At 42.6% G+C, this 24,827-nt stretch overlaps 1 protein-coding gene across 3 annotated transcripts in view; it reads left to right on the top strand.

The window, feature by feature from the left end:
* bcl7a (BAF chromatin remodeling complex subunit BCL7A) overlaps positions 1-24,827 on the top strand; it is a 43,793-nt gene that overhangs the window by 14,367 nt on the left and 4,599 nt on the right. For 2 of the 3 annotated variants that reach the window (XM_070886338.1, XM_070886340.1), the window contains exons 2-4: positions 4,955-5,036; positions 5,442-5,538; positions 18,268-18,435. In XM_070886338.1, coding sequence (XP_070742439.1) covers positions 4,955-5,036; positions 5,442-5,538; positions 18,268-18,435 — 347 coding nt within the window. The remainder of the gene's footprint in view (positions 1-4,954; positions 5,037-5,441; positions 5,539-18,267; positions 18,436-24,827) is intronic. The other variant, XM_070886339.1, reaches the window with a different exon arrangement.

The following is a 24,827-nucleotide window of genomic DNA, read 5'->3' as shown; positions in this document are numbered from 1 at the left end:
GTGCTCCTCTAATTCTGTCCTCCGGAGTATCCCTGATTTTAATTGTTCAACCATTGGTGGCTGTGCCTTCAGCTGCCAAGGCCCTAAGCCCTGGAATTCCCTCCCTAAACCTCTCAGCATCTCTATACCTCTTTCCTCCTTTAAAACCCTCCTTAAAACTTGCCTCTTTGCCCAAGCTTTTGGTCATCTGCCCTAATACCTCCTTATGTGGCTTGGTCTCAAATATTTTTTATATCGCTCCTGTGAAGCGCCTTTGGATATTTTACTACGTTAAAGGCATTATAAATACTTGTTGTATAATGGTACACCGAATGATAAAAGACAAAAAGTTTGTTTATAGGAGCTGAATGTGAGCAAGATATCCAAGGTGAAATAAACACAGAAACATAACGTAGAAATGTGTTATATATATATTTGATCATTTTCTTGTAAATTTTAATTGTCTTTTATTCTGTTCCAGCCTTATTTCTAGTAGCCATTCAGTTTAGTAGAGAAAGCAAGATAGCTGAAAGAATTTTCAAAAATATATAGTGATTTTGATCTTTTTATGTTGCAGTTTGAAAGTATTTTTGAGGGTGTAGGTGCTGGAGAACACAAATATAATCCTTCCTCCAATCCTACAATCCCCAGACAAGTTGAAAACCAGTTTCCCAGGTCTCAGTTGCTTAAAGCACTTGGCATGCTTATACTGTATTTGCTGTGTGTGTTGACAAATGCATTATAAGTGCAGAATATGTTCCTGGTTCAGTGCCAGGAAATGTGTTTGTGGACACCAGGTCCTGCACTCAGAAAAGCAGTATTGCTGCCCTCCAGGCAAAGGTCTGGGGCATTGAACTCTTCAAAGCACTTGCTACTATTTTGTTGTTATAGTAAAAGTATAGGCCCCAAGTTTCCACATGATTTGCTCCTGATTTTTAGGAGCAACTGGTGTAGAACAGCGTATCTTCGAAATCGGAATTCTTGTCATTTAGTTTGCTCCAGTTCTAGTCAATTAGAACAGTTTCATTTTGGAACTGAATTTTTTTTTCAAAAGGGTACGTGTCCGGCCACTTACGCCTGATTTCAAAGTTTCGTGAGTGAAAACTTACTCCAAACTAACTTAGAATGGAGTAAGTGAAGATTTTTGTACGCTCGAAAAAACCTTGTCTACACTTTAGAAAATCAGGTGTAGGTTACAAATCAGGCATAGGGAATGGTGGGGTGGGGGGGGGTGTTTAAAGGGAAATTTACAAACATTAAACACTTTCAGTTTTACAAATAAAGAGCCATCATCAACAATAAATGATAAATACATCAATAAATCAACCAATAAATCAATCAAAAAAAATTTATAAGAAATAATTTTTTAAAAAATCAATAAATAAAACATTTTCTACTTACCGACTGCAGCACCGGGAGCCCCCCTCAGTGTGTCTCTGTCAGTGTCTCTATCTCTCTGTCTGTCAGTATCTGTGTTTCTGACAGTGAGGGGGAGGGATATGGGGGGTGAGGGGGAGGGATATGGGGGGGGAGGGATATGGGGGAGGGAGGGGGGGAGAAAGGAGATTGGGGGGGGATGGGGGGGAGGGAGGCTGAACGGGCCAGGCCCGTCCCCAGCACCAGATTTACAGGTAGGTGGCGTTTGGTCGGGGGGGGGGGGGGGGGGTCAGGTCCGGGGGGGGAGGGGGGAGCGGGTGCCGGGTCCGGGGGGGAGGGGAAACGGGTGTCGAGGGCGGGGGGGGGGAGCGGGTGTTGGGGCTGGTCCGGGGGTGGGGGGGGGGGGGGGGGGGAGAGAGAGCGGGTGTCGGGTCCGGTCCGGGGGTGGGGAGGGGGGTGAAGCGGGTGTCGGGTCGGGTCCGGGGGTGGGGGGAAAGCTGGTGTCGGGTCCGGTCCGGAGGGGGGGAGCGGGTGTTGGGTCCGGTCTGGGGGGGGGTGGGGGAGCGGGAGCGGGTGTCGGGTCCGGTCCGGGGGCGGGAAGCGCGAGTCGGGTCGGGAGGAAGCAGGAGCTGGGCGTGGGAGGAGCCTTATTCACGCAGCCCCAGTGAGACCATTCGGCCAGGGCTAGGGGCTGCATGCTTCGGCCCCTCCCCCACATTTTCGGGCGCCTGGAGCTACTGCACTTGCGTGCCCACTGTAGCGCGCATGTGCAGAGGTCCCGGCACTGTTTTCAGCGCAGGGACCTGGCTCCGCCCCCTACAGCTCCTGCTGCGCTGCGCCGAGGGCCAGAGGACCTGCAGGGAGGTGGAGAATACGGAGGGTTTTTTTAGGCGCACTTTGTGGCCCGAAAAACGGGCGTCCAGGTCGGGACTGCGCCGTTCTAGGCACGGTTCGAAACTTGGGCCCATAGTAAGCACTTTAAAGAAGTTAAAGCTACTTTCTGGGTTCCAGCTCTAATCTCAACAATCTGACTGCTTGGGGCAGAAGTGGCAAGAATGTATAGTGCAATGACTCTTCGATTGGGTGCAGTGAAAAATGTCGGGAGATTTGGTTGGGTAAGAGGCATTAGGTGTGTTCAGCTTGAGAACAGCACCACCAAGAGCTGAGAGATGGATAGAGCAGATTTTCTGAATAAGAGTACATAAATAAGCATTGCAGAAATAGCATAAGGCAGTAAGTATTGCAATTACAAGAAGCATATGCTATACTTTATAGGATTGATGAGTGGATATATGCTGGGATTTCCGATTACTTAATTTGCTGGCTAAATCTGTACTAGTTACAGAAGTCACAAAGTTGAATTTGAGGGTGGATTAGGAGTTTGTCTTTGTAAGCTGGAGGATACTTCAGCTGAGGGACTGACAGTTTGCTGCTAAAAAGCAGTGGGCCCAAATCTGTAATGCTAGGACCAATACATAGGTTTAAAAAAAATAGTTTTGGAGTTGGTACTTGTGAATAGCACAGTAGCTGGGAGTATAGAAATTGCAAGATCAGGAAGACTTGTGATTAATGCAAAATGCATGATGTTGGGTATCCTGGATCTAGAAGGATTGTGTTGTTCGAGCAGAATTATGATGGCCTTGTGGACCAGCCTACCACATTCCTCATCGTATGCAGGGAAGAATTATTTCTGACAGATGCGTTCCAGAAGTGATCACCCCACAGGCAAAGAAACAGTGAAGCAGAAGAGGAAGTGGGTAACTATTTGCAGGAGGATCAAAAGGAAACCAGAGGAAGTAGTGCAGGAAAGCCCAATAGATAACCAGTTCTTGACACTCGTGATGAGGACAAGGATGGGATGCAATGGGGACTGTATTTGTGATTAACACCAGGGCAAAGTGGGAAAAGGGACTCTTAATCTATGAAACTAGGACCATGTTGGTAGTGGAAATCTCAAAATTTGGGGAACAAACAAATCGATTGCAAATTTGTTTGTTTGTTGCCTCCCTACTGTCTGGGTAATGAACATAACTGAGCAGGTGGAAATACTTCTGGAAAGGGAGACAATCCAGCCAGAGTCATTGGTTACATAGGAACCAGGTGGTATGATGGAGATCTTGCAGAGGGAATTTGAACAGTTCGGTTCTATAATGATGTGCAAGAACTTGAGGGTAGTAATCTCCCCACTGCAAATGCTTTGAGGCTCTGTAACTAGTTAAAGCTCTTTCCACAGGCAGTCCACTGGAACACTCTCACTCGGGTGTGTGTTTCCTTCAACTTCAACTAGTCTGGAGTTTAATATTTTGATATTTCAAATAACTGTCGATATTTGATGTCTCCAAAATAAGAGGAGACTAATTGATGTCCTGTTACTGACTGCTCCATTTTTGATTGAGGCGGAGGAGCGGTGAGAGATCGGGGCCCAGGAGCGTCGTGATCGGGGCCCAGAAGAGGCGAGGGCCCAGGGGCAGCATGGGCCAGCCCACACTGCGATTTATGGATAGTAGGAGCGTCCGTGCAGCAGAGCTTGATCTCCAGTCATCTTGGTTAACCCTTGCCACTGGTTCAAGACCCAGCTCTGTCAAGCCCGTGTGCAACTGCCACCCCACGTTAAAAGAATCCATGTACAGGCATCTTCCACCCTTCAATATATAGGTCGGGACCTGGAATGTCTGGTCCCTCATTGAAACACCTGTGAAACTCATCCCTTTTTGGTGTGGAAGCGGGTCATCCTCAATGTGAGGGACTGCCTAATAGTAATAGTAATCTCCAGATCCTTATCCGTGCCACCTGGGCCAGATAGTCAGACAGATTAAATGTGTCAGCTTGTTGCTAGAGATTGTGTAGGAGGGAAGGTTTTAGATTCCTACAGCATTGGGATAAATTTTCGGGTGGGGAAAGCTGCTCAGATGGGATGTTTCATCCAAACTGAATTGCTACCAATAACCCTGCAAAGCGGGTGAATAGGACAGTAAAGAATACCGTGTAGGGCGTACTCTTTCTCACCCTCTCGTTGCCTTTCTACCCTGTTCTCCCAATCCCCTGATACTTTTATACAAAATAGCATACCTGTATCTTTGAATTAAATGTGAATATTTTACTGGGAACAAACTGCAGTTTATTGGGAACAAATCTGTTGCTCATATGACTGCAGGAGCATAAATATTTGAGTCAGCGTTCCTTTAGTTTTCGTATCTCGAATGCTTCAGTACATAAGTTGCTCAGCCCTGATAATCTTAGCTTTTTAAAGCTTCCCAATTTTTATTCCACTGTTTAATTCACTGGGCAAAATGTATTTTAAAAATTTGTGTCTCTATTCACGTCTTTAAAAAAAAAAATCAAGTGGTAAAGAGCAATAACTTGACACTCGTTAAGAGGTCCAGGAATGTGGTTAACCCTATCCCTCATCCGTATCAACACTTGTATGCCACACCATCAGAAATCATTTTAGATTTTTTAATGGAGAAAAAGATAACCCAGATTGAATTGTTGTAATTGTTTTTACATATAGCAATGAAAATATAAAGTACTGCAAAATAATACAAGTGGAAAATGTGTCCCTTTCGTGTTTTAAATCTGTTCATTTGCTGAAACATAGGGAGAAGAAATGGGTAACTGTTGGTGACACATCGCTCAGGATCTACAAATGGGTACCTATAACGGAACCTAAAGTTGATGATGTAAGTTGCTGTTCTGTAGTCAAGTTTGGGTGTCGGGGAGCATTAAAAAACAGAAAAATGTCTTTGAAACACTGATTAATGGGGGCGGGGGGCAGGGGGGGGGAGAAACTTGTCTGGGCAATGTGCATTACAGTGTCTTCAGTGGTGTGAAGCCTACAACTATAGCATGACCGGCAAGTAAAGTTTTCACATTAAATTGTTGCTATATCTTTCATAGCTTTTTTGCATTACAAATGTTTACATATGGAATTTCCATCATAAATGTTGATATAAAAAGTATTACTCAAAATCATGGCAGTGGGAAGGTTCGTGGACAAGCAGTGTACACCATGAGCGAGGTTTAACTTGCAGAAATGATATGAAATTTAGATGCAACTCTCAAAATATTTATTTTGTTTGGTCCAGAAGAACAAGAATAAAAAAAGGGGGAAAGATGACAAGTGTGGCTCGGAAGTTACAACTCCGGAAAACAGCTCCTCACCAGGCATGATGGATATTCAAGGTGTTTTATGAATTTCTTGTGTTTTTGATTTTCATAATGTTTCAGTTACTTCTAATTCATTTTCTAAGAATTTTATCTAGCTGGTTATGGCCTTATTACTAAGGTGCACTATCTAGCTGTTGTGATCTGTTAGAATATTAAGTACTGAACTGAATTGAGCACATACCTTTGTTGATATTCAGTTATAAACTTTGGTGGTTCATGTAGTTAAAATGATCTATTCCCTTTTAGGCAAAAACAGTTGTCCACACCTTACTTAAAATACTAAAGATATTTGAGTTAATTTGTATCTTTACATTTAAGAAAGTTTGTTTTTGCTTTAGATTGGCACTGGATTACATCTGTAGCCATTTGGTGGTTTGTCCTGCTAGCTAGGATAATCCTTCTGGGCAAAAATGTCACCTGTCTTCTGTTACAACCCAATTTTGAATCCTCCAAAATCCCAATGATCATTTATGTATTTGAGAGAACTCCTTATAAGTGAGAAGTAGGCATCTTAAAATACAAAATGGTAATTAGAATGTTGATGTTTGTGCTTGTAATACTATTTTTCATTCATGTGATAGTTGTGGTAGAGGCAGGTGTCTCATTGTCTCTTGCTCGCTGTCTCATCATCTTCCCCGCATCCCACCGCTCCCTGCTTTATCTGTCTGACACTCTTCCGCCCTCACTTTGTGTCACTCTCTTCCGCCCCTCCGTCACTTAGCCCAGAGGTAGCAAGGCAGAAGAGTGTAGGGCCTAGATGGCTGAAGGCTTTGCCACTGAAGGTGGTGCAGGGAAGGCCATAATTGTAATGCAATTTTAGGAAGATCTGTAAGCAATGTGGATTGGGGAATGGTGAGCCGTTGAAGAACGGGAAGAATGGCGGTGATAGGGAAGCGGAACTTGCTATGGGATAGAATGCTTATGGCCGCGATTTCCATGAGTTGGAATTTATGTAGGATGGAGCTCTGGAGGCAGGCAAAGAGTGAATTTGAGAATTGAGCCTGGTGGTAATGATATATTTTGGGTTATGTAAGCGTGGGGCACTGTTGCGGAGGTTAATGCAGGTGGTCTCAGTGATGGGTATGATATGGGGTTGAATTTTAGCTCGGGATCAAACAGGACACACGATTTTATATAGTTGAGTTCAACCCAAGAAACTTCTCGAGTTGGCCATGGGAGTGTGCCCATTTAGACAACTTGCTCAAAAGGTATACCTGAGCAGTGGCCAAAAGAGACAAGCCAGGTTAAATACAGTTCCATCTTGGCAATTAAATGTCTCAACTGCTTCAGACCCCAGACTACCTGTCAGCAATGCCACGAGATTGATAATTAAAAAAAAATTCATTCACAGGATGTGGGCATCGCTGGCAAGGCCTGCATTTATTGCCCATCCCTAATTGCGCTTGAGTGGCCTGCTAGGCCATTTCAGAGGGCAGCTAAGAGTCAACCACATTGCTGTGTGTCTGGAGTCACATATAGGCCAGACCAGGTCAGGACGGCAGATTTCCTTCCCTAAAGGACATTAGTGAACCAGATGTTTTTTTTTTTACAACAATCATGGTCATCATTACTGATACTAGCTTTTTAAAAAAAATTCCAGATTTATTTAACTGAATTTAAATTCCCCAGCTGCCGTGGTGGGATTTAAAATCATGTCTCTGGATTAATAGTCCAGGTCTCTGGATTATTAGTCCAATAACATTACCACTACAGTACCATTCCCCTTAAATTAAGTTATATTAAGCCTTCTATATAAAGGTTGTCATACTTAAAATGTAGTGCACAAAAAAACAAAGGTTGCAAAGGCAGATAGGGAATGGGTGACCATCAGGCAGAGCAGGAGTAGGAAGGTAGTGCAGGGGTCCCCTGTGGTCATCTCCCTCCAAAACAGATATATCACTTTGGATACTGATGGGGTAGATGGCTCATCATGGGAAGGCAGCAGCAGCCAAGTTCATGGCACCATGGGTGGCTCTGCTGCACAGGAGGGCAGGAAAAAGAGTGGGAGAGCTATAGTGGTAGGGGATTCTATTGTAACGGGAATAGATAGGTGTTTCTGCGGCCGCAATCGAGACTCCAGGATCGTATGTTGCCTCCCTGGTGCAAGCGTCAAGGATGTCTCGGAATAGCTGCAGGGCATTCTGGAGGGGGAGGGTGAACAGCCAGTTGTCGTGGTGCATACAGGTACCAACGATATAGGTAAAAAAACAGGATGAGGTTCTACAAGCTGAATTTAGGGAGCTAGGAGTTAAATTAAAAAGTAGGACCTCAAAGGTCGTAATCTTAGGATTGCTACCAGTGCCACGTGCTAGTCAGAGTAGAAATAGCAGGATAGTTAAGATGAATACTGTTATGTCTCAAATAAAGCAATATGACTGAGTACTGTAGATTTGAGTAAATGTAACCTTAGTCTCTCTATTCTGACTCCAGAGTGCCGGCACAGCATGGCAGGCCTGCTTATATGCAGTGTTCCCAAGGGATGCTGGGATACCTTGGGACTCCAACAGATGCGTCCTCTGGTGGTGGTAGAATGCTGGTTACAAGGTGTTGCACACATAACATCACTCCCTGCCCCCCCCCCCCCCCCCAAAAAGTCAATAGTACACTTATTTACACGGTGAGACGATCTGGGGCTTTCCACTCCCTATTCGATCGTCTCGGTACAAACACTGGTGCAGGTGAGTTGGTTGGGCCTTCGCTGGGCTGCTGGGGATGATGAGTTCAGCTTCGTGGTCAACCATGATATCTGTTGCCACTTGTGTGTGTATCGGAGGGTCGAAGTTGGTGGTGTCCTCTTCAGGTTGCTCGTGGCTGTCTGTGAATCGCAGTTTGATTTGGTCCAAATGCTTTCTATAAGTTAGTCCATTTGCAAGTTTGACCTCAAACACCCTACTCCCTTCTTTGGCTACGACAGTGCCAGCAAGCCATTTGGGACCGTGTCCATAGTTGAGTACAAATACAGGGTCATTGACTTCAATATCGCGTGACAAATTTGCACGATCATGGTACACGCTCTGTTGATGCCGCCTGCCCTCGACGTGATCATGGAGATCAGGGTGGACTAGAGAGGGCCTTGTTTTGAGTGCCCTTTTCATGAGCAGTTCGGCAGGGGGAACCCCGGTGAGCGAGTGGGATCTTGTGCGGTAGCTGAGCAGGACTCGGGACAGGCGGGTCTTCAGGGAGCCTACCGACACGCGTTTCAAACTTTGCTTGATGGTTTGGACTGTCCGTTAGACGCGGGCTTGAACAGGGCAAATGTGACGTCCTTGATCCCATTGCGGGTCATGAATTCCTTGAATTCAGCGCTGGTGAAGCACGGCCCATTGTTGCTGACGAGGACATCAGGCAGGCCGTGCGGTGCAAACATGGCTCGTAGGCTTTTGATGGTGGCAGTGGATGTGCTTACAGACATTATTACACACGCAATCCATTTTGAATAAGCATCCACAACTATCAAAAATATTTTGCCTAGAAACGGGCCAGCGAAGTCAACGTGGATCCTAGACCACGGTTTGGAGGGCCATGACCACAAACTTAGCGGTGCCTCCCTGGGTGCATTGCTCAGTTGCGAGCAAGTGTTGCATTGGCGCACAAGACTCCAAATCTGAGTCGATGCCGGGCCACCACACATGGGATCTGGCTATAGCTTTTATCATTACTATGCCTGGGTGGGTACTGTGTAGGTTGTGTATGAACGTTTCCCTGCCTTTCTTCGGCAAAACCATGCGATTACCCCACAAAAGACAGTCCGCCTATATGAACATTTCGTCTTTGCGCCGCTGGAGCGGCTTGATCTCTTCATGCATCTCCGCTGGGACGTTGGACCAGCTCCCATGGAGGACAGTTTTTTTGTACAAGGGACAGTAAAGGATCCTGGCTGGTCCAGGTCCTGATCTGGCAGGCCGTAATGGGTGACTCTTCATTTTCAAATGCATCCATCACCAAGAGCAAGTCTGCAGGCTGTGCCATTTCCATCCCGGTGGTGGGCAATGGTAGTCGACTGAGGGCATCAGCGTAGTTCTGTGCCTGGCCTGTGGCGAATTACATAGTTATATGCACACAGCGTGAACTCCCATCTTTGGATGCGAGCAGAGGCATTTGTATTAATACCTTTGCTCTGAAAATAGCAATATGAGCGGCTTATGGTCAGTTTCTAACTCTAACTTAAGCCCAAACAGATACTAGTGCATTTTTTTCACCCTGTAAATGCATGCCAGAGCTTCTTTTTCAATCATGTTGTAGGCCCTTTCGGCCTTGGACAAACTCTTGGACGCATAAGCAACCGGTTGCAATGTTCCCAATTCGTTTGCTGCTTGTTGCACACACCCGACCCTTTACGAAGACGCATCTCAAGTTAATACTAAACGTTTGCATGGGTCATACAGAACAAGCAGTTTGTTGGAACATAACAGATTTCTGGCTTTCTCAAAAGCAGTCTCTTGTAATTTCGCCCATACCCAGGCATCTCCCTTGCACAGCAACACATGTAGAGGTTCTAGCAAGGTGTTTAACCCACGTCGGAAAGTACCAAAATAATTGAGGAGTCCCAGGAACGACCGCAGCTCCATCACATTCTGTGGTCTCAGCACATTCTTGATGGCCTCCGTCTTGGCGTCGGTGGGTCTGATGCTGTCTGCCGCGATCCTTCTCCCTAAGAACTCGACCTCTGGCGCCAGGAAAACACACTTCGAGCGTTTCAACCCGAGTCCCACATGATCTAGTCAACTTAGAACCTCTTCCAGATTCTGCAAGTGTTCGATATGGCGGCCTGGAAAACCACGGTGTGCGGAACCGACTTTAGCAGATCTTCCATGTTCCTATGAAAAACAGCCTCCACCGATCGAATCCCAAACTGGCATCTATTGTAGATGAACAGACCTTTGTGCGTGTTGATGCAGGTTGAGGCCTTTCGAAGATTCCGCCAGCTCCTGCCTCATGTAGGCCGAGGTCAGGTCCAACTGGGTGAACGTCTTCCCTTCTGCCAGCATTGCAAATAGGTCGTCTGCCTTGGGTAGCGGGTACTAGTCCTGCAGTGAAAAACGGTTAATCGTTACTTTATAGTCCCCACAAATTCTGACCGTGCCAGTGCCCTTGAGGACTGGAATAATCGGACTGACCCGCTCATTGAACTCCACCGGCGCGATGATGCCCTCTCGTTGCAGCTTGTCCAGTTCGATCTCCACTTTCTTGCATCATATATGGCACCGTCCTTGCCTTGTGGTGGATGGGTCGTGTACCGGGAACCAGGTGGATCTGCACCTTCGGCCCAGAGAAATTTCCGATGCCTGGCTCAAACAACGACGGGAACTTGCTCAAAAGTTGGGCACATGAGGCGTCGTCGACGGACGAAAGCACTCTGATGTCGTCCCAGATCCAGTGGATTTTTCCCGGCCACTTTCTGCCGAACAGTGTGGGGCCATCTCCTGGTACAATCCATCGTGGTAGTTCGTGTACCGTTTCTTCATGGGAGACTTTTACTGCTGTACTGCCAATTATAGGGCTCAGCTTGGGCCTTTGTGCCTTGTTGCAGCACAGCCTCTCGAAGGCCTTTTTGCTCATGATAGACTGACTCGCACCGGTGTCCAATTACATGGATACTGGAATTCTGTTCAGTTCAACTTTTAACCCAGGACCGAAAGAACAGGTGGTGGATGGAGAAAGCGCAGGTAATACAACAACTAGCCGACAGCCATGACATACAAGGATTCTTCACTGCAGTCAAGGCCACCTACGGTCCAAACTCCCAAGGCCCCACCCCACTCCTGACAAAGAACAGGGAAACACTCGAGGACACCGAGGCTGTCTGGGCCTGCTGGAAGGAGCACTTTGAAGATCTCCTCAATCGAGACTGCCTTTGACTCGCGTGTTCGCAACTTCATCCCGCAGCATGCAACCCGCCACCACCTCCGTGAAACTCCAACGCTGTAAGAAGTAGGCAAAGCCATAAAACAGCGCCAGTTATGTGTCTCAGCAATGTGACTGAGTACTGTAGACTTGAGCAAGTGTGACCTTAGTCTCTTTATTCTGACTCCAGAGTGTTGGCATAGCATGAGGCCTGCTTATATGCAGTGCTCCCAAGGGATGCTGGGATCCCTTGGGACTCCAACAGATGCACCCTTTGGTGGTGGTAGAATGCTGGTTACAAGGTGTTGCATACATAACAAATACGTGGCTTGAGGAATGGTGTGAGAGGGGAGGGATTCAAATTCCTGGGACATTGCAACCGGTTCTGGGGGAGGTGGGATTAGTACAAACCGGACGGTCTGCACCTGGGCAGGACCGGAACCGATGTCCTCGGGGGAGGGTTTAAACTAATATGGCAGGGGGATGGGAATCTATGCAGGGAGACAGAGAAGTAAAATGGGGGCAGAAGCAAAAGGTAGAAAGGAGATGAGGAAAAGTGGAGGGCCGAGAAATCAAAGGCAAAAATCAAAAGGGGCCACAGTACATCATAATTCTAAAAGGACAAAGTATTTATAAAAAAAACAAGCCTGAAGGCTCTGTGTCTCAATGCGAGGAGCATTCGTAATAAGATGGATGAATTAACTTCATAGATAGCTGTTAATGGATATGATGTAATTGGGATTATGGAGACATGGCTCCAGGGTGACCAAGATATCCAGGGGTATTCAATATTCAGGAAGGAAAAGGAGGTGGGTAGCGTTGCTGGTTAAAGAGGAGATTAACACAATAGTAAGGAAGGACATTAGCTTGGATAATGTGGAATCTGTATGGGTAGAGCTGCAGAATACCAAAGGGCAGAAAACGCTAGTGGTAATTGTGTACAGACCACCAAACAGTAGTAGTGAGGTTGGGGATGGTATCAAACAGGAAATTAGGGATGCGTGCAATAAAGGTACAGCAGTTATCATGGATGACTTCAATCTACATATAGATTGGGCTAATCAAACTGGTAGCAATACGGTGGAGGAGGATTTCCTGGAGTGTATTGGAGATAGTTTTCTAGACCAATATGTCGAGGAACCAACTAGAGCAGGCCATCCTAGACTGGGTCTTGCGTAATGAGAGGGGAATAATTGGCAATCTTGTGCGAGGCCCCTTGGGGAAGAGTGACCATAATATGATAGAATTCTTCATTTAAGATGGAGAGTGACAGTTAATTCAGAGACTAGGGTCCTGAACTTCAAGGTAACTTTGGTGGAATGAGACGAGAATTGGCTAGGATAGACTGGTAAATGATACTTAAAGGGTTGATGGTGGATAGACAATGGCAGACATTTAAAGATCACGTGGATGAACTTCAACAATTACACATCCCTATCTGGCGTAAAAATAAAACGGGGAAGGTGGCTCAACCGTGGCTAACGAGAAATTAGGGATAGTGTTAAAACCAAGGAAGAGGCATATAAATTGGCCAGAAAAAGCAGCAAACCTGAGGACTGGGAGAAATTTAGAATTCAGCAGAGGAGGACTAAGGATTTAATTAGGAGGGGGAAAATAGAGTATGAGGGTAAGCTTGCTGGGAACATAAAAACTGACTGCAAAAGCTTCTATAGATATGTGAAGAAAAAAAGATTAGTGAAGACAAATGTAGGTCCCTTGCAGTCAGAATCAGATGAATTTATAATGGGGAACAAAGAACTGGCAGACCAATTGAACAAATACTTTGGTTCTGTCTTCACTCAGGAAGACACACACACAACCTTCTGGAAATACTAGGGGATCGAGGGTCTAGCGAGAAGGAGGAACTGAAGGAAATCTTTATTAATCAGGAAATTGTGTTCGGGAAATTGATGGGATTGAAGGCTGATAAATCCCCAGGGCCTGATGGTCTGCATCCCAGAGTACTTCAGGAAGTGGCCCTAGAAATAGTGGATGCATTGGTTGCCATTTTCCAACATTCTAAAGACTCTGGATCAATTCCTATGGATTGGAGGATAGCTAATGTAATACCACTTTTTTTTTTTAAAAGGAGGGAGAGAGAAAATGGGGAATTATTGACCTGTTAGCCTGACATCGGTAGTGGGGAAAATGCTGGAATCAATTATTAAAGATAAGTGATCAGTAAGGCCAATTTATTGCAAAGGGGATGGAATATAAAAGCAGGGAAGTCTTACTACAGCTATATAAAGTATTGGTGAGGCCACACCTGAAATACTGCATGCAGTTTTGGTTTCCATATTTACGAAAGGATATACTTGCTTTGGAGGCAGTTCAGAGAAGGTTTACTAGGTTGATTCCGGGGATGGTGGGGGGTTGACTTATGAGGAAAGGTTGAGTAGGTTGGGCCTCTACTCATTGCAATTCAGAAGAATTATTGAAACGTATAAGATTATAAGGAGGCTTGACAAGGTGGATGCAGAGAGGATGTTTCCACTGATGGGGGAGACTAGAACTGGAGGGCATGATCTTAGAATAAGGGCTGCCCATTTAAAACCGAGATGAGGAGAAATTTCTTCTGGTTGTAAATCTGTGGAATTCACTGCCTCAGAGAGCTGTGGCAGCTGGAACATTGAATAAATTTAAGACCGAAATAGACAGTTTCTTAAACGATAAGGGGAGTGAGCGGGGAAGTGGAGCTGAGTCCATGATCAGATCAGCCATGATCTTATTGAATGGCGGAGCAGGCTCGAGGGGCCATATGGCCTACACCTGTTCCTATTTCTTATGTTATGTAATATCAGAGCATTTGGAAAACAGTGACAGGATCAGTCCAAGTCAGCATGGATTTATGAAAGGGAAATCATGCTTGACAAATCTTCTAGAATTTTTTGAGGATGTAACTAGTAGAGTGGACAAGGGAGAACCAGTGGATGTGGTGTATTTGGACTTTCAAAAGGCTTTTGACAAGGTCCCACACAAGAGATTAGTGTGCAAAATTAAAGCACATGGTATTGGGGTTAATGTATTGATGTGGATAGAGAACTGATTGGCAGACAGGAAGCAAAGAGTGGGAATAAACAGGTCCTTTTCAGAATGGCAGGCAGTAACTAGTGGGGTACTGCAAGGTTCAGTGCTGGGACCCTAGCTCTTTACAAAGTACATGAATGATTTTGTCGAAGGAATTGCATGTAATATCTCCAAGTTTGCAGATGACACTAAGCTGGGTGGCAGTGTGAGCTGTGAGAGGATGCTAAGAGGCTGCAGGGTGACCTGGACAGGTTAGGTGAGTGGGCAAATGCATGACAGATGCAGTATAATGTAGATAAGTGTGAGGTTATCCACTTTGGTGGCAAAAACAGGAAGGCAGAATATTATCTGAATGGCGGCAGATTAGGAAAAGGGGAGGTCCAACGAGACCTGGGTGTCATGGTATATCAGTTATTGAAAGTTGGCATGCAGGTATAGCAGGCGGTGAAGAAGGCAAAAGGCAAATTGTATGTTGGCCTTCATAGCTAGAGGATTTGAGTATAGGAGCAGGGCGGTCTTACTGCAGTTGTACAGGGCCTTGGTGAGGCCACACCTTGAATATTGTGCACAGTTTTAGTCTCCTAATCTGAGGAAGGATGTTCCTGCTATTGAGGGAGTGCAGCGAAGGCTCACCAAACTGATTCCCGGGATGGCAGGACTGGCATAGGAAGAAAGACTCGATCGACGAGGTTTCTGTTAACTGGAATTTAGAAGAATGAGAGGGGATCTCATAGAAACATATTAAATTCTGATTGGTATTTGAGAGGTTAGATGCAGGAAGAATTTTCCCGATGTTGGGGAAGTCCAGAACCAGGGGCCACAGTCTAAGGATAAGGGGTAAGCCATTTCGGACCGAGATGAGGAGAAACTTCTTCATTGAGAATTGTTAACCTGTGGAATTCTCTGCAACAGAAAGTTGTTGAGGCCAGTTTCGTTAGACAGATTCAAGAGGGAGTTAAATGTGGCCCTTATGGCTAAAGGGTTCAAGGGGTATGGAGAGAAAGCAGGAATGGGGTACTGAAGTTGCAAGATCAGCCATGATTATATTGAATTGTGGTGCAGAGTCGAATGGCCTACTCCTGCACCTATTTTCTATGCTTCCCATTGGCTTAAATTTTCCAAGAACCGCTCAAAAATGTTTCCATATTACCCACTGTCTCAGCACATCTCTTTCAAAATTCTACTATATTCTCTGACTTGTCATGAGGAGTGTTAGGAGATCCACATATGTTAGAATTATTAGGTGATGTAACACATACTTCTCTCATTACTCTTCCGATCTTTGTCCATTTTATTAATTCACAATCAGCTCTAACTGTTTCTTCTTCCAAGTAGATTCCTAGTAAGTTGTCATTTCTACCAACTCTTTTCATAACTCTTGTCCTTCCCTCTGTTCATTATTTTCTTTATGATGCAGTTCTTCATATTCCCTTGCACATTTCTTTCCTGCTAAAACTATACTGTCTTTTGCTTGACTTCCAATTCTTTATAATCTTTGTGAAAGAACTGCTTAAAAAAAATGATACAATGTGATTCATGAGATAATGGTTCTATATGACCGTTTTTTTGTGGGGGTTGGGTGGGTGGAGAGTGCTATCAGCGTAGATCTGGCAAACTCCGTGGGTAGAATTCCTATGCTGTAGATCATGGAGTTTAATTATTATCTGCATGACTGTTGAGCGAATGGGCTAAGGTTTGGCAGATGGAATACAATGTCGGAAAGTGTGAGGTCATCCACCTTGGGGGAAATAAAAACAGTAAAAGGGAATATTATTCGAATGGGGAGAAATTACAATATGCTGCGGTGCAGAGGGACCTGGGGGTCCTTGTGCATGAAACTCTTTTTGGTCCTTGTGCATGAATCCCAAAAAGTTAGTTTGCAGGTGCAGCAGGTAATCAGGAAGGCGAATGCAATGTTGGCCTTCATTGTGAGAGGGATAGAGTACAAAAGCAGGGAGGTCCTGCTGCAACTGTATAGGGTATTGGTGAGGCGGCATCTGGAGTACTGCGTACAGTTTTGGTCACCTTACTTAAGGAAGGATATACTAGCTTTGGAGGGGGTACAGAGACGATTCACTAGGCTGATTCCGGAGATGAGGGAGTTACCTTATGATGATAGATTGAGTAGACTGGGTCTTTACTCGTTGGAGTTCAGAAGGATGAGGGATGATCTTATAGAAACATTCAAAATAATGAAAGGGATAGACAAGATAGAGGCAGAGAGGTTGTTTCCACTGGTCGGGGAGACTAGAACTAGGGGGCACAGCCTCAAAATACGGGGGAGCCAATTTAAAACCGAGTTGAGAAGGAATTTCTTCTCCCAGAGGGTTGTGAATCTGTGGAATTCTCTGCCCAAGGAAGCAGTTGAGGCTAGCTCATTGAATGTATTCAAATCACAGATAGATAGATTTTTAACCAATAAGGGAATTGAGGGTTACGGGGAGCGGGCGGGTAAGTGGAGCTGAGTACACGGCCAAATCAGCCATGATCTTATTGAATGGCGGAACGGCTCAAGGGGCTAGATGGCCTACTCCTGTTCCTAATTCTTATGTTCTTATGAGCTTGATTCTGATCTCTGCAGCTAATAAGTTATGGACTGAGCTGCAGACTTTATCAGAATATGTTTCTTTTTTTTTTTACTGAGTATCAGAAATACTTTACTATGATGCATTGCATGTGATTCCTTTATAATTTGCTCCTCACCCATCCCCCCATAATATAAAATGTTTAACGGCATAGGGGCAAAATAGCTGTTACTATATCATAGTAATTGGTGCTAATGTTGAGTTAACCCAAGATGCACACAATCATGGAGACAGAAACGGGAAAAGGACAGAGTTGAAAGATTGTTGAACATTAAAACTAAAAAAAATAGTTGAAGGGATATTTAATGACCGAGAAAGACCAGACATAGTGGGTAAATAGAGAATAATAAAGACACAAATATCTTATTCACTGCTGTGACCAATTACAGCCCACATCGTTGCATAGCTGCAACTATTCCAGTTTTCAGCCTTCCAGGAACCAGGGATGGCATTTGGAGGGGCAGTATTTATGAATGAATTGATGTTGGGATATTTTTGATTTGTACTCCATACATGCATTGCTTAGCATAGCATGCCAAACGAACACTGTAATGGAATACTAAGCAAATATAATTACAGACACAAGTAGCTTATCAAAATTTAGACACATTTACTCCCAACACTATTGCCTTCCAGTGCATGAGCCTAGGGCAGTTTACGGTGCTAGAAAATATTGAGTTAATGACCTTCACAACGTTTTTCTTGCATGCTATCCGAATTATGATAATTCCATTGATTACTTGAATGACCTGTGTCAGTTCAGTCCATTGGTGTGTTTGCATTATGACATAACATTTGATCATAAAAGCACAGCTCAGCATCTTTTCCCAGTCCTCCAACTAATTAAAAAGAAATTAGAGGAGGAGAGATCGTATATCTTTTCCTTCCATACTCCTGTTGGCCCTTTGAAGGTTAATTTAAAGCTTGGAGAGCTGGTCTTCTGCAATGTGCAGATTAGAAAATACAAATGTGGATGGGGAGCACACAGGTTATTGATGGTGTTGGTCATGCACTAACAAAATAAAATGTAAAAAGAACTTTAAATGCAGTAAGTAACGAAGTTCTGACTTTACGGGCTTTCAGCAAAATTACATTAATGGATTTCAATCATTTACATTTCAACAATAGTATGAAAAATCTGGTGCTTTTATATTAAAAATCCAATGCTTTGTTCATTTGCAAGTGTTCTCCCTGCCCCCCCCCCCAGCCCATTTCATTCCTGCAGCATTTTGTCAATTATGTAAAATAAGTCTTGTCTAATTGAATTTTTTTGGTGTTTGTAAATTAGATGAGAACAGTAATCAGAGTTCCATAGCAGATGCCTCTCCAATGAAGCAGGAGAACAGCAGCAACCCAAGTCCTGCTCCAGAGCAGAACTTAGTAACCCAAACAGAGGGCACTGAGACCAGAACTGAGGAAGTTCAGCCCCCTGTCAAAGAACAACCCAGCTCTGAGGGTAAGGCTTTAAACAGAATAATGGATAGGACATCAGGACTTTGGTGAAGAGTCCTAGGCTCAAAATCCAGTTGTTACAATATCATGAATATGTATGCATCATGGCAGTGGAAGAGACTGTCACAACCAGCTTGCTGATTGAAGACATTGATGCTTGGGTGGAAAAACAAATTATTATATTTATGAAAATGTAAACTTTGAGCATTACATTTATCGCCTGTTTTTTTAAATATATTAATAAAAGAAATAATGAACTGTATTGCATTTTACAGATTTTTGTTGGAGATTTTATCAGAATGGAAAGGTGACAAGTACATTCCACAGAAAATTGCTGTGGATAGAGAAGGATGTGCTTTTGGGGAAATGAAGCTAGTGGGATAATCCTCTATAGGGCAAATACTCAAAAATATGAACATTGTCCCTGTGTGAATACAGGAGATATACAAGGTGGTGTTAAACAGATGATCGGTAATAGGGGTATGACTTTACACTGGATTTTACAGCAGTTTTTACTTTACACTGGATTTTACAGTAGTTTCCAGGACTGGAGACGTTTACTGTGGTTACTATTTTTGTTTTACTTTGTTTTGCGTTTTTGGATCCATGCAAAATGTTTGACAGCACTTAAAATTATGTTGCAAAATTTAAATACAAATTTGTTGCATTTGAGGATCATATCTTAAAATTATCTATCCAAACTATTTGAATAATTCATTGGTACCTCAGCATTATGCTGTAATCTAATGGTGTCTGAAATATGCAATGCACCTGTATAAACACAGTATTTTAAAGTTTAGTGTCATTTTTGTAAATGTAAAACTTTGTTTAAAAGACATTTTTAAAATAGTTTGCACCCTCAAGTGTAATTTCTCTTTTGTGGATCTGTTACTTGTAGTTCCACAGGAATCTGCAACCCTTCAGTACCTCACCTAAGTGGTCATTCTTTGTGAAAGTCTGGGTAGTGAGTCAACCATAGACATCACTGCCAAGCCCACCTATTAGCCACGGCGTTTTCCAGCAGAAATCACTTCATAGCAGTCAAGAGAAGGAACCTTGCCTGGTAATTTAAATGAGAAATTCTGGTTCCTACCACAGGGGTGCTGAAACCAATTGCAGCGGCCTGTTGCTGCCCAGCTGTAATTAGTTAACTCAGAACAAGTGGGCATTGAACCTGGAGTCTTGTAGACTGGTTTATTAAAAACATTAAAAGATGGTTTTAAAGAAGTTTTGTTTTAACTTAAAATTGGGTACCAAAACTATAGAGAATAATGGATTCCTATCAGAAATTGCCAGGTAATCATTTCAAAGACTGTTTCAGGTAGTTCATCTGAGGCCTAAGATGACTAGATAGCATTATCACTGCTGGATATCCATTATTTTCTGTAATGTGTACTGTAGAGTTCATAGGTAGTAGTACTTTTTTTAAAAAAAAGCACAGCAGGTGTCAGGGCATGTGCTCATGGCGTGTCTGCTGTGTTGCTGATATGTGGTGTCCACAGTGGAAGATAACTGATTATGAAGCAAGTTTATCAAGTCGTAATCCAGCTATTACCAGGGATCAAGTGTATAATTAGCAACAAGTAAAATGCATTTGTAGAAACTGTTGCAATCAAAGGCCTGGGTAAAGAAAACCTTTCCTCTGTTTATCCTCTTCAGAAGCTTTTATTATTACTGCTGCTGGAGATCTTTTTATGTCCCTTTTGTACAGTTCATTTCCTGTCTTGTCAGTGGAGTGATCTCTAGGAGGCGATCAGGATGGATTTTGAATTGATAATACACAAAAGGAATCCATGTGACCTGTTCTCTGGGGAGGTCATCAGTCTACTCTCTAATTGGCAGTACATGGAGTTTGCAAAGTGACCTCTCTGGAAAGGTCCAAACCTCAGTCTCAGAATATCACGTGGCCTTGCAGGTGATCATTCTTCTTTTCAACTATTCAACCTTGCATTAGACTTTTATGCTGCTCTCCTGATTTAGTACTTTCAATCCCACTGTTCAGTTGAAAAAAATATTTATGTAACCTGGGGCTACAATACCCTTTACAGTTATCCCTTATTTACTACCACAAAATTTGGCACTTTGGTATTTACCTCTCGCATTGCTATATTGCTAACAGGCAAGGTGGAAGGGAATAAAAGGGTATTTAATCCGTTGTTTATACTTTTTTATAATTCCATCGTGAGCTTGTGCGCTACATAAAAATACATTTGTGAATTTGCTTAACTTCAGTTTCTATCTAGTTCAATAAATGCTTGGGTTAATTTCCAGTCTTGATGGGTTTACTTTGCTTTTTGGGAAAATGGGGAATGGGACCCAAAAGCTGAAAATCTTGCTTCCTAACTGAATTTGAGCTATCTGAGGTATTTATTAAAGGCTGTTTAATAAAAATCAACAGAAACAGAGGTAGACTTTGGTGAGTTATTACACTGGCTTAAAAAAATTGGGAAGCCCCTTCTAGTCGTGAGTCATGAACAGCTTGCCTGCTTTGTCTCCTGATTAGCAGAAAATCTGTGACATGAGGATAGGGTGGGGGGAAGCTGCATAGCTTTTTAAATGGCTTACATTTTCATTTTTTTTCAATGAAATTTCAATTTGAATTCTTCGAGCCAAGTAACCAAGGGAAACACGTGTATTAATTTAAACTAGATAGCTAAACAAATAACTTTTCCTGTAATTGTTTTAATTTGAAATCTCCTTTTCTATGCCTTCCTGCCTCCAAGCTGTCCTTCATCTGGGAGGACGGGACCGTCTGTGTAGCAGACTTCTTCAGAGGCACCATGGAAGCTCCTCCATGTCAACCAATAAGAGGTGTGCTTTGTGGGGTGGGATAGGTTTCTGTGTATGTGTATACGTGTATGTGTACTTGTGTGTTTTTTTCTTTACCACAAGGCTATCCAACTGCATAGCTGAGAATTGGGAAAACTCAACTTTAGCAGTAGCAAATATTTGAATGATCGGAATTTGATTTTAAACTTGCTCCCTCTGAATGCAAGTCCCTCATTAAAGCTACAAGCCACCTTTTTATAAGATTAACATTATAAAGCTTAATAAATATTAGCACAATTTCTGGGATTACTTATAGGACTAATTGCTCTAATTTCAATTTGGTGCCTTTCCAACAATTCAGCAATGTGTTCAGTTTTAGTATGCCTCCAAATTCTATTAATTCTAAATACTCTTCATATTAACATTTCTCAAAATTCAAGCATAACTAAGATCAAGTGGTAGTCATCTGATTTTATTTTTAATCTATTTTTGAATGTAACTAACTACACTTCAATAATTTATTTTCCCATGCCAATGCTCTCCTCTGCCTGCCTCTCCTGAAGGCATTGTCTCCTTGCTGGGTTACAGTTACAATGATATCAGATGCCCTTCACGACACTACCTCATCCAAGTTTTCATTATTCATATATAAACTTGGCTAATGTGTCTGCAGGCTATTTGACTATGGAGGAGCATTGCAGCTTCAGCCTATCCTGTCTTTGTCCAATGCTGATAGATGTTTACTTTCAGTTGGAATAAAGGATAAATCAGAAGCAGGCACCCAGACTTATTTTACTCTCTAACACTGGGGTGCTGAAACCAACTGTCGTACTAACTGCAGTCCTGCTGAAATTGGCAAATGCAGCATGGATCAAACTAAGTCCATCCTGGCCTATATGGTTCAGCTACTTGCTGGATAAATTCACTGACATTCAGGGGAGGGGGCATAGATAGTTATTTTAAATAGTTCTTCACCAAATATCTTGTAGGTGGCCCATAATTAAGTTTAAAATCAGATTTTCCTAAAATTATGTATTAACTGTTTGATGCTTAATGTCAGTAATTCATATTTTGTGCTTGGATCAAGTTATTCATTTTTTGATTCAATTTATACACAAGCATGGTAAACATGGTAACAGCGCTCTATATTTAATATTTGACATCTTGTTATAGAGATCCATTAATTAAATTTAACTGTTAATGGGTACATTAACATGGTGAAGCATTTTCCAGTTCATTTCCAATTTTGTCACCTTGCACCCTGTTAAGTACAAGCTGTGTTTTTCTACCTGTACCTGTTAAAATTAGCTCTGCTATTTTATTCCCTCCCACAAATGCTGGCAACCATGGAAAGTCTTTTATTTCTACATAAATTCTTGTGTAAATGGCCCATTGAATTTGCAGCAAAAATGAGACTATCTAGCTTATTAACCTTCAAAAATGTATCTAGCAGCAAAAAAAAAACTGTTTCCATTGCAAAATAAGCTTTATTGCATAAATGTTACATATTACATTTATTACATTAGAACAAATGAGGATATAGTAATCTATAAGCAACCCCATAAAATATATTTTTAATGTTTGAAGATGTGGCATAACCCTTTGATATTCATTCATTGAGTAATCCTACTAGTGGTGCTTTTTTCCAAAAGATAAAACTAAATACTTTACTAAGTATGCATTACTGGCAGGTCTAGAAAATGGAAAGGCAGCCACAGGTACTTAACAGCATTGTAGCAGCACTTTCTCATTTAATAGCTCTTTAAAGTCTGGTCAGTGTAACTATATTGATTTAATTTGATGCATAGTTAATAATGAATCTTAAAATATTCAAATTCTTTTGAAAAGAAAATTAAAAAGGTGTCTTCAGACTTCACATTTCAATTATTGCAGTGGTGTTTATAAGTAAAACACAAATATTGAGTGGAAATTTTTATGGATGCATTTTATATTTAGAACATTTTTTAGTTTGCTATATGGATGATGCTGTATTTATTACTCATCTCTCGTTACATGTTTTACAGTTAAACACTTGCTTATTGAAACATCGCCAAGTGTTTCACTGATAACTTTTTGGAGTATTTTGACTTATGTAGACAAACCCCTTTCGAGTTATTCATAAAGTAATTGACTTACTAGTGCATTTGTGCTGCAGCATTTAGTATGGTACTGATCTGTAAAAGTCTCTTGGTTTTCTGGTTTATGCAGAAAGTCCTGACATTGCATTAATTGCTTCCCCTCTAAAGAATTACAAACCCAATTTCCTTTTATACTTTTTAAAATTGTTTTTAGTTTTCCTTAAGATGTGATTGAAGTATCCAAGACTGCTGTTTAATAATCATAGAATGATACAGCACAGAAGGGGGCCATTTGGCCCATCGTGCCTGTGCCGGCTCTTTGTTAGAGCTATCCAATTAATCCCACTTCCCATAATTGATATGAAAAACACAATTAGTTGAGTAACCTATTGATGAACTGGAAAGCGGTTAGACTAATTTAAAGGTACTAAACTGCAAGATGGCCCATTAAGATGGCACAAGCTATTTGTTTATAAAGTATATAGTTAAAGCTTTTATGATATTTCCATGACACTAGGAGTTGTGGTTTTATGTTTTAGCAGTCTAATGGAGTACTAATTTGTGACTTAATTTTAGAATTTCACAAACCTAAACTGGTTTCTGATGAACACCCGGGCTCCTTTTGACAGTGTATATATACTTTTAAATAGTTACTGGCATAGCTCAATAACTTAAAAGCTGCACAGCCACAGCATTTCCTGATGTTACATAAGAACATAAGAAATAGGAGCAGGAGTAGGCCATCCGGCTCTTCGAGCCTGCTCCGCCATTTAATACGATCATGGCTGATCCGATCATGGACTCGGGTCCACTTTTTTGCCCGCTCCCCATAACCCCTTATTTCATTATCGGTTAAGAAACTGTCTGTCTTAAATGTCATCAATGACCCAGCTTCCACCACTCTCTAAGGCAGCGAATTCCACAGATTTACAACCCTCAGAGAAGAAATTCCTCCTCATCTCAGTTTTAAATGATCGGCCCCTTATTCTAAGATTATGCTACCTAGTTCTAGTCTCCCCCACCAATGGAAACATCCTCTCGGCATCCACCTTGTCAAGCCCCCTCATAATCTTATGTTTCGATAAGATCACCTCTCATTCTTATGAATTCCAATGAGTAGAGACCCAACCTCCTCAACCTGTCCTCATAAGTCAACCCCTTCATCTCTGGAATCAACCTAGTGAACCTTCTCTGAACAGCCTCCAAAGCAAGTATATCCTTTCTTAAATATGGAAACCAAAACTGTACGCTGTATTCCAGGTGTGACCTCACCAGTACCCTGTATAGCCGTAGCAAGACTTCCCTGCTTTTATGCTCCATCCTCTTTGCAATAAAGGCCAAGATTCCATTGGCCTTCCTGATCACTTGCTGTACCTGCACACTAACCTTTTGTGTTTCATGCACCAAGACCCCCAGATCCCTATGTACTGCAGCAGATTGCAATTTTTCTTCATTTAAATAATAACTTGCTCTGATTTTTTTTTTCTGCCAAAGTGCATAACCTCACACTTTCCAAAATTATACTCCATCTGACTGTCTATGTCCTGCT

The sequence above is a fragment of the Pristiophorus japonicus genome, chromosome 8 (genome assembly GCF_044704955.1).
Source record: "Pristiophorus japonicus isolate sPriJap1 chromosome 8, sPriJap1.hap1, whole genome shotgun sequence".
NCBI lineage: Eukaryota > Metazoa > Chordata > Chondrichthyes > Pristiophoridae > Pristiophorus > Pristiophorus japonicus.
Note: the sequence above shows the minus strand (reverse complement) of the source record. Positions and strands in the feature narration are given on the sequence as shown.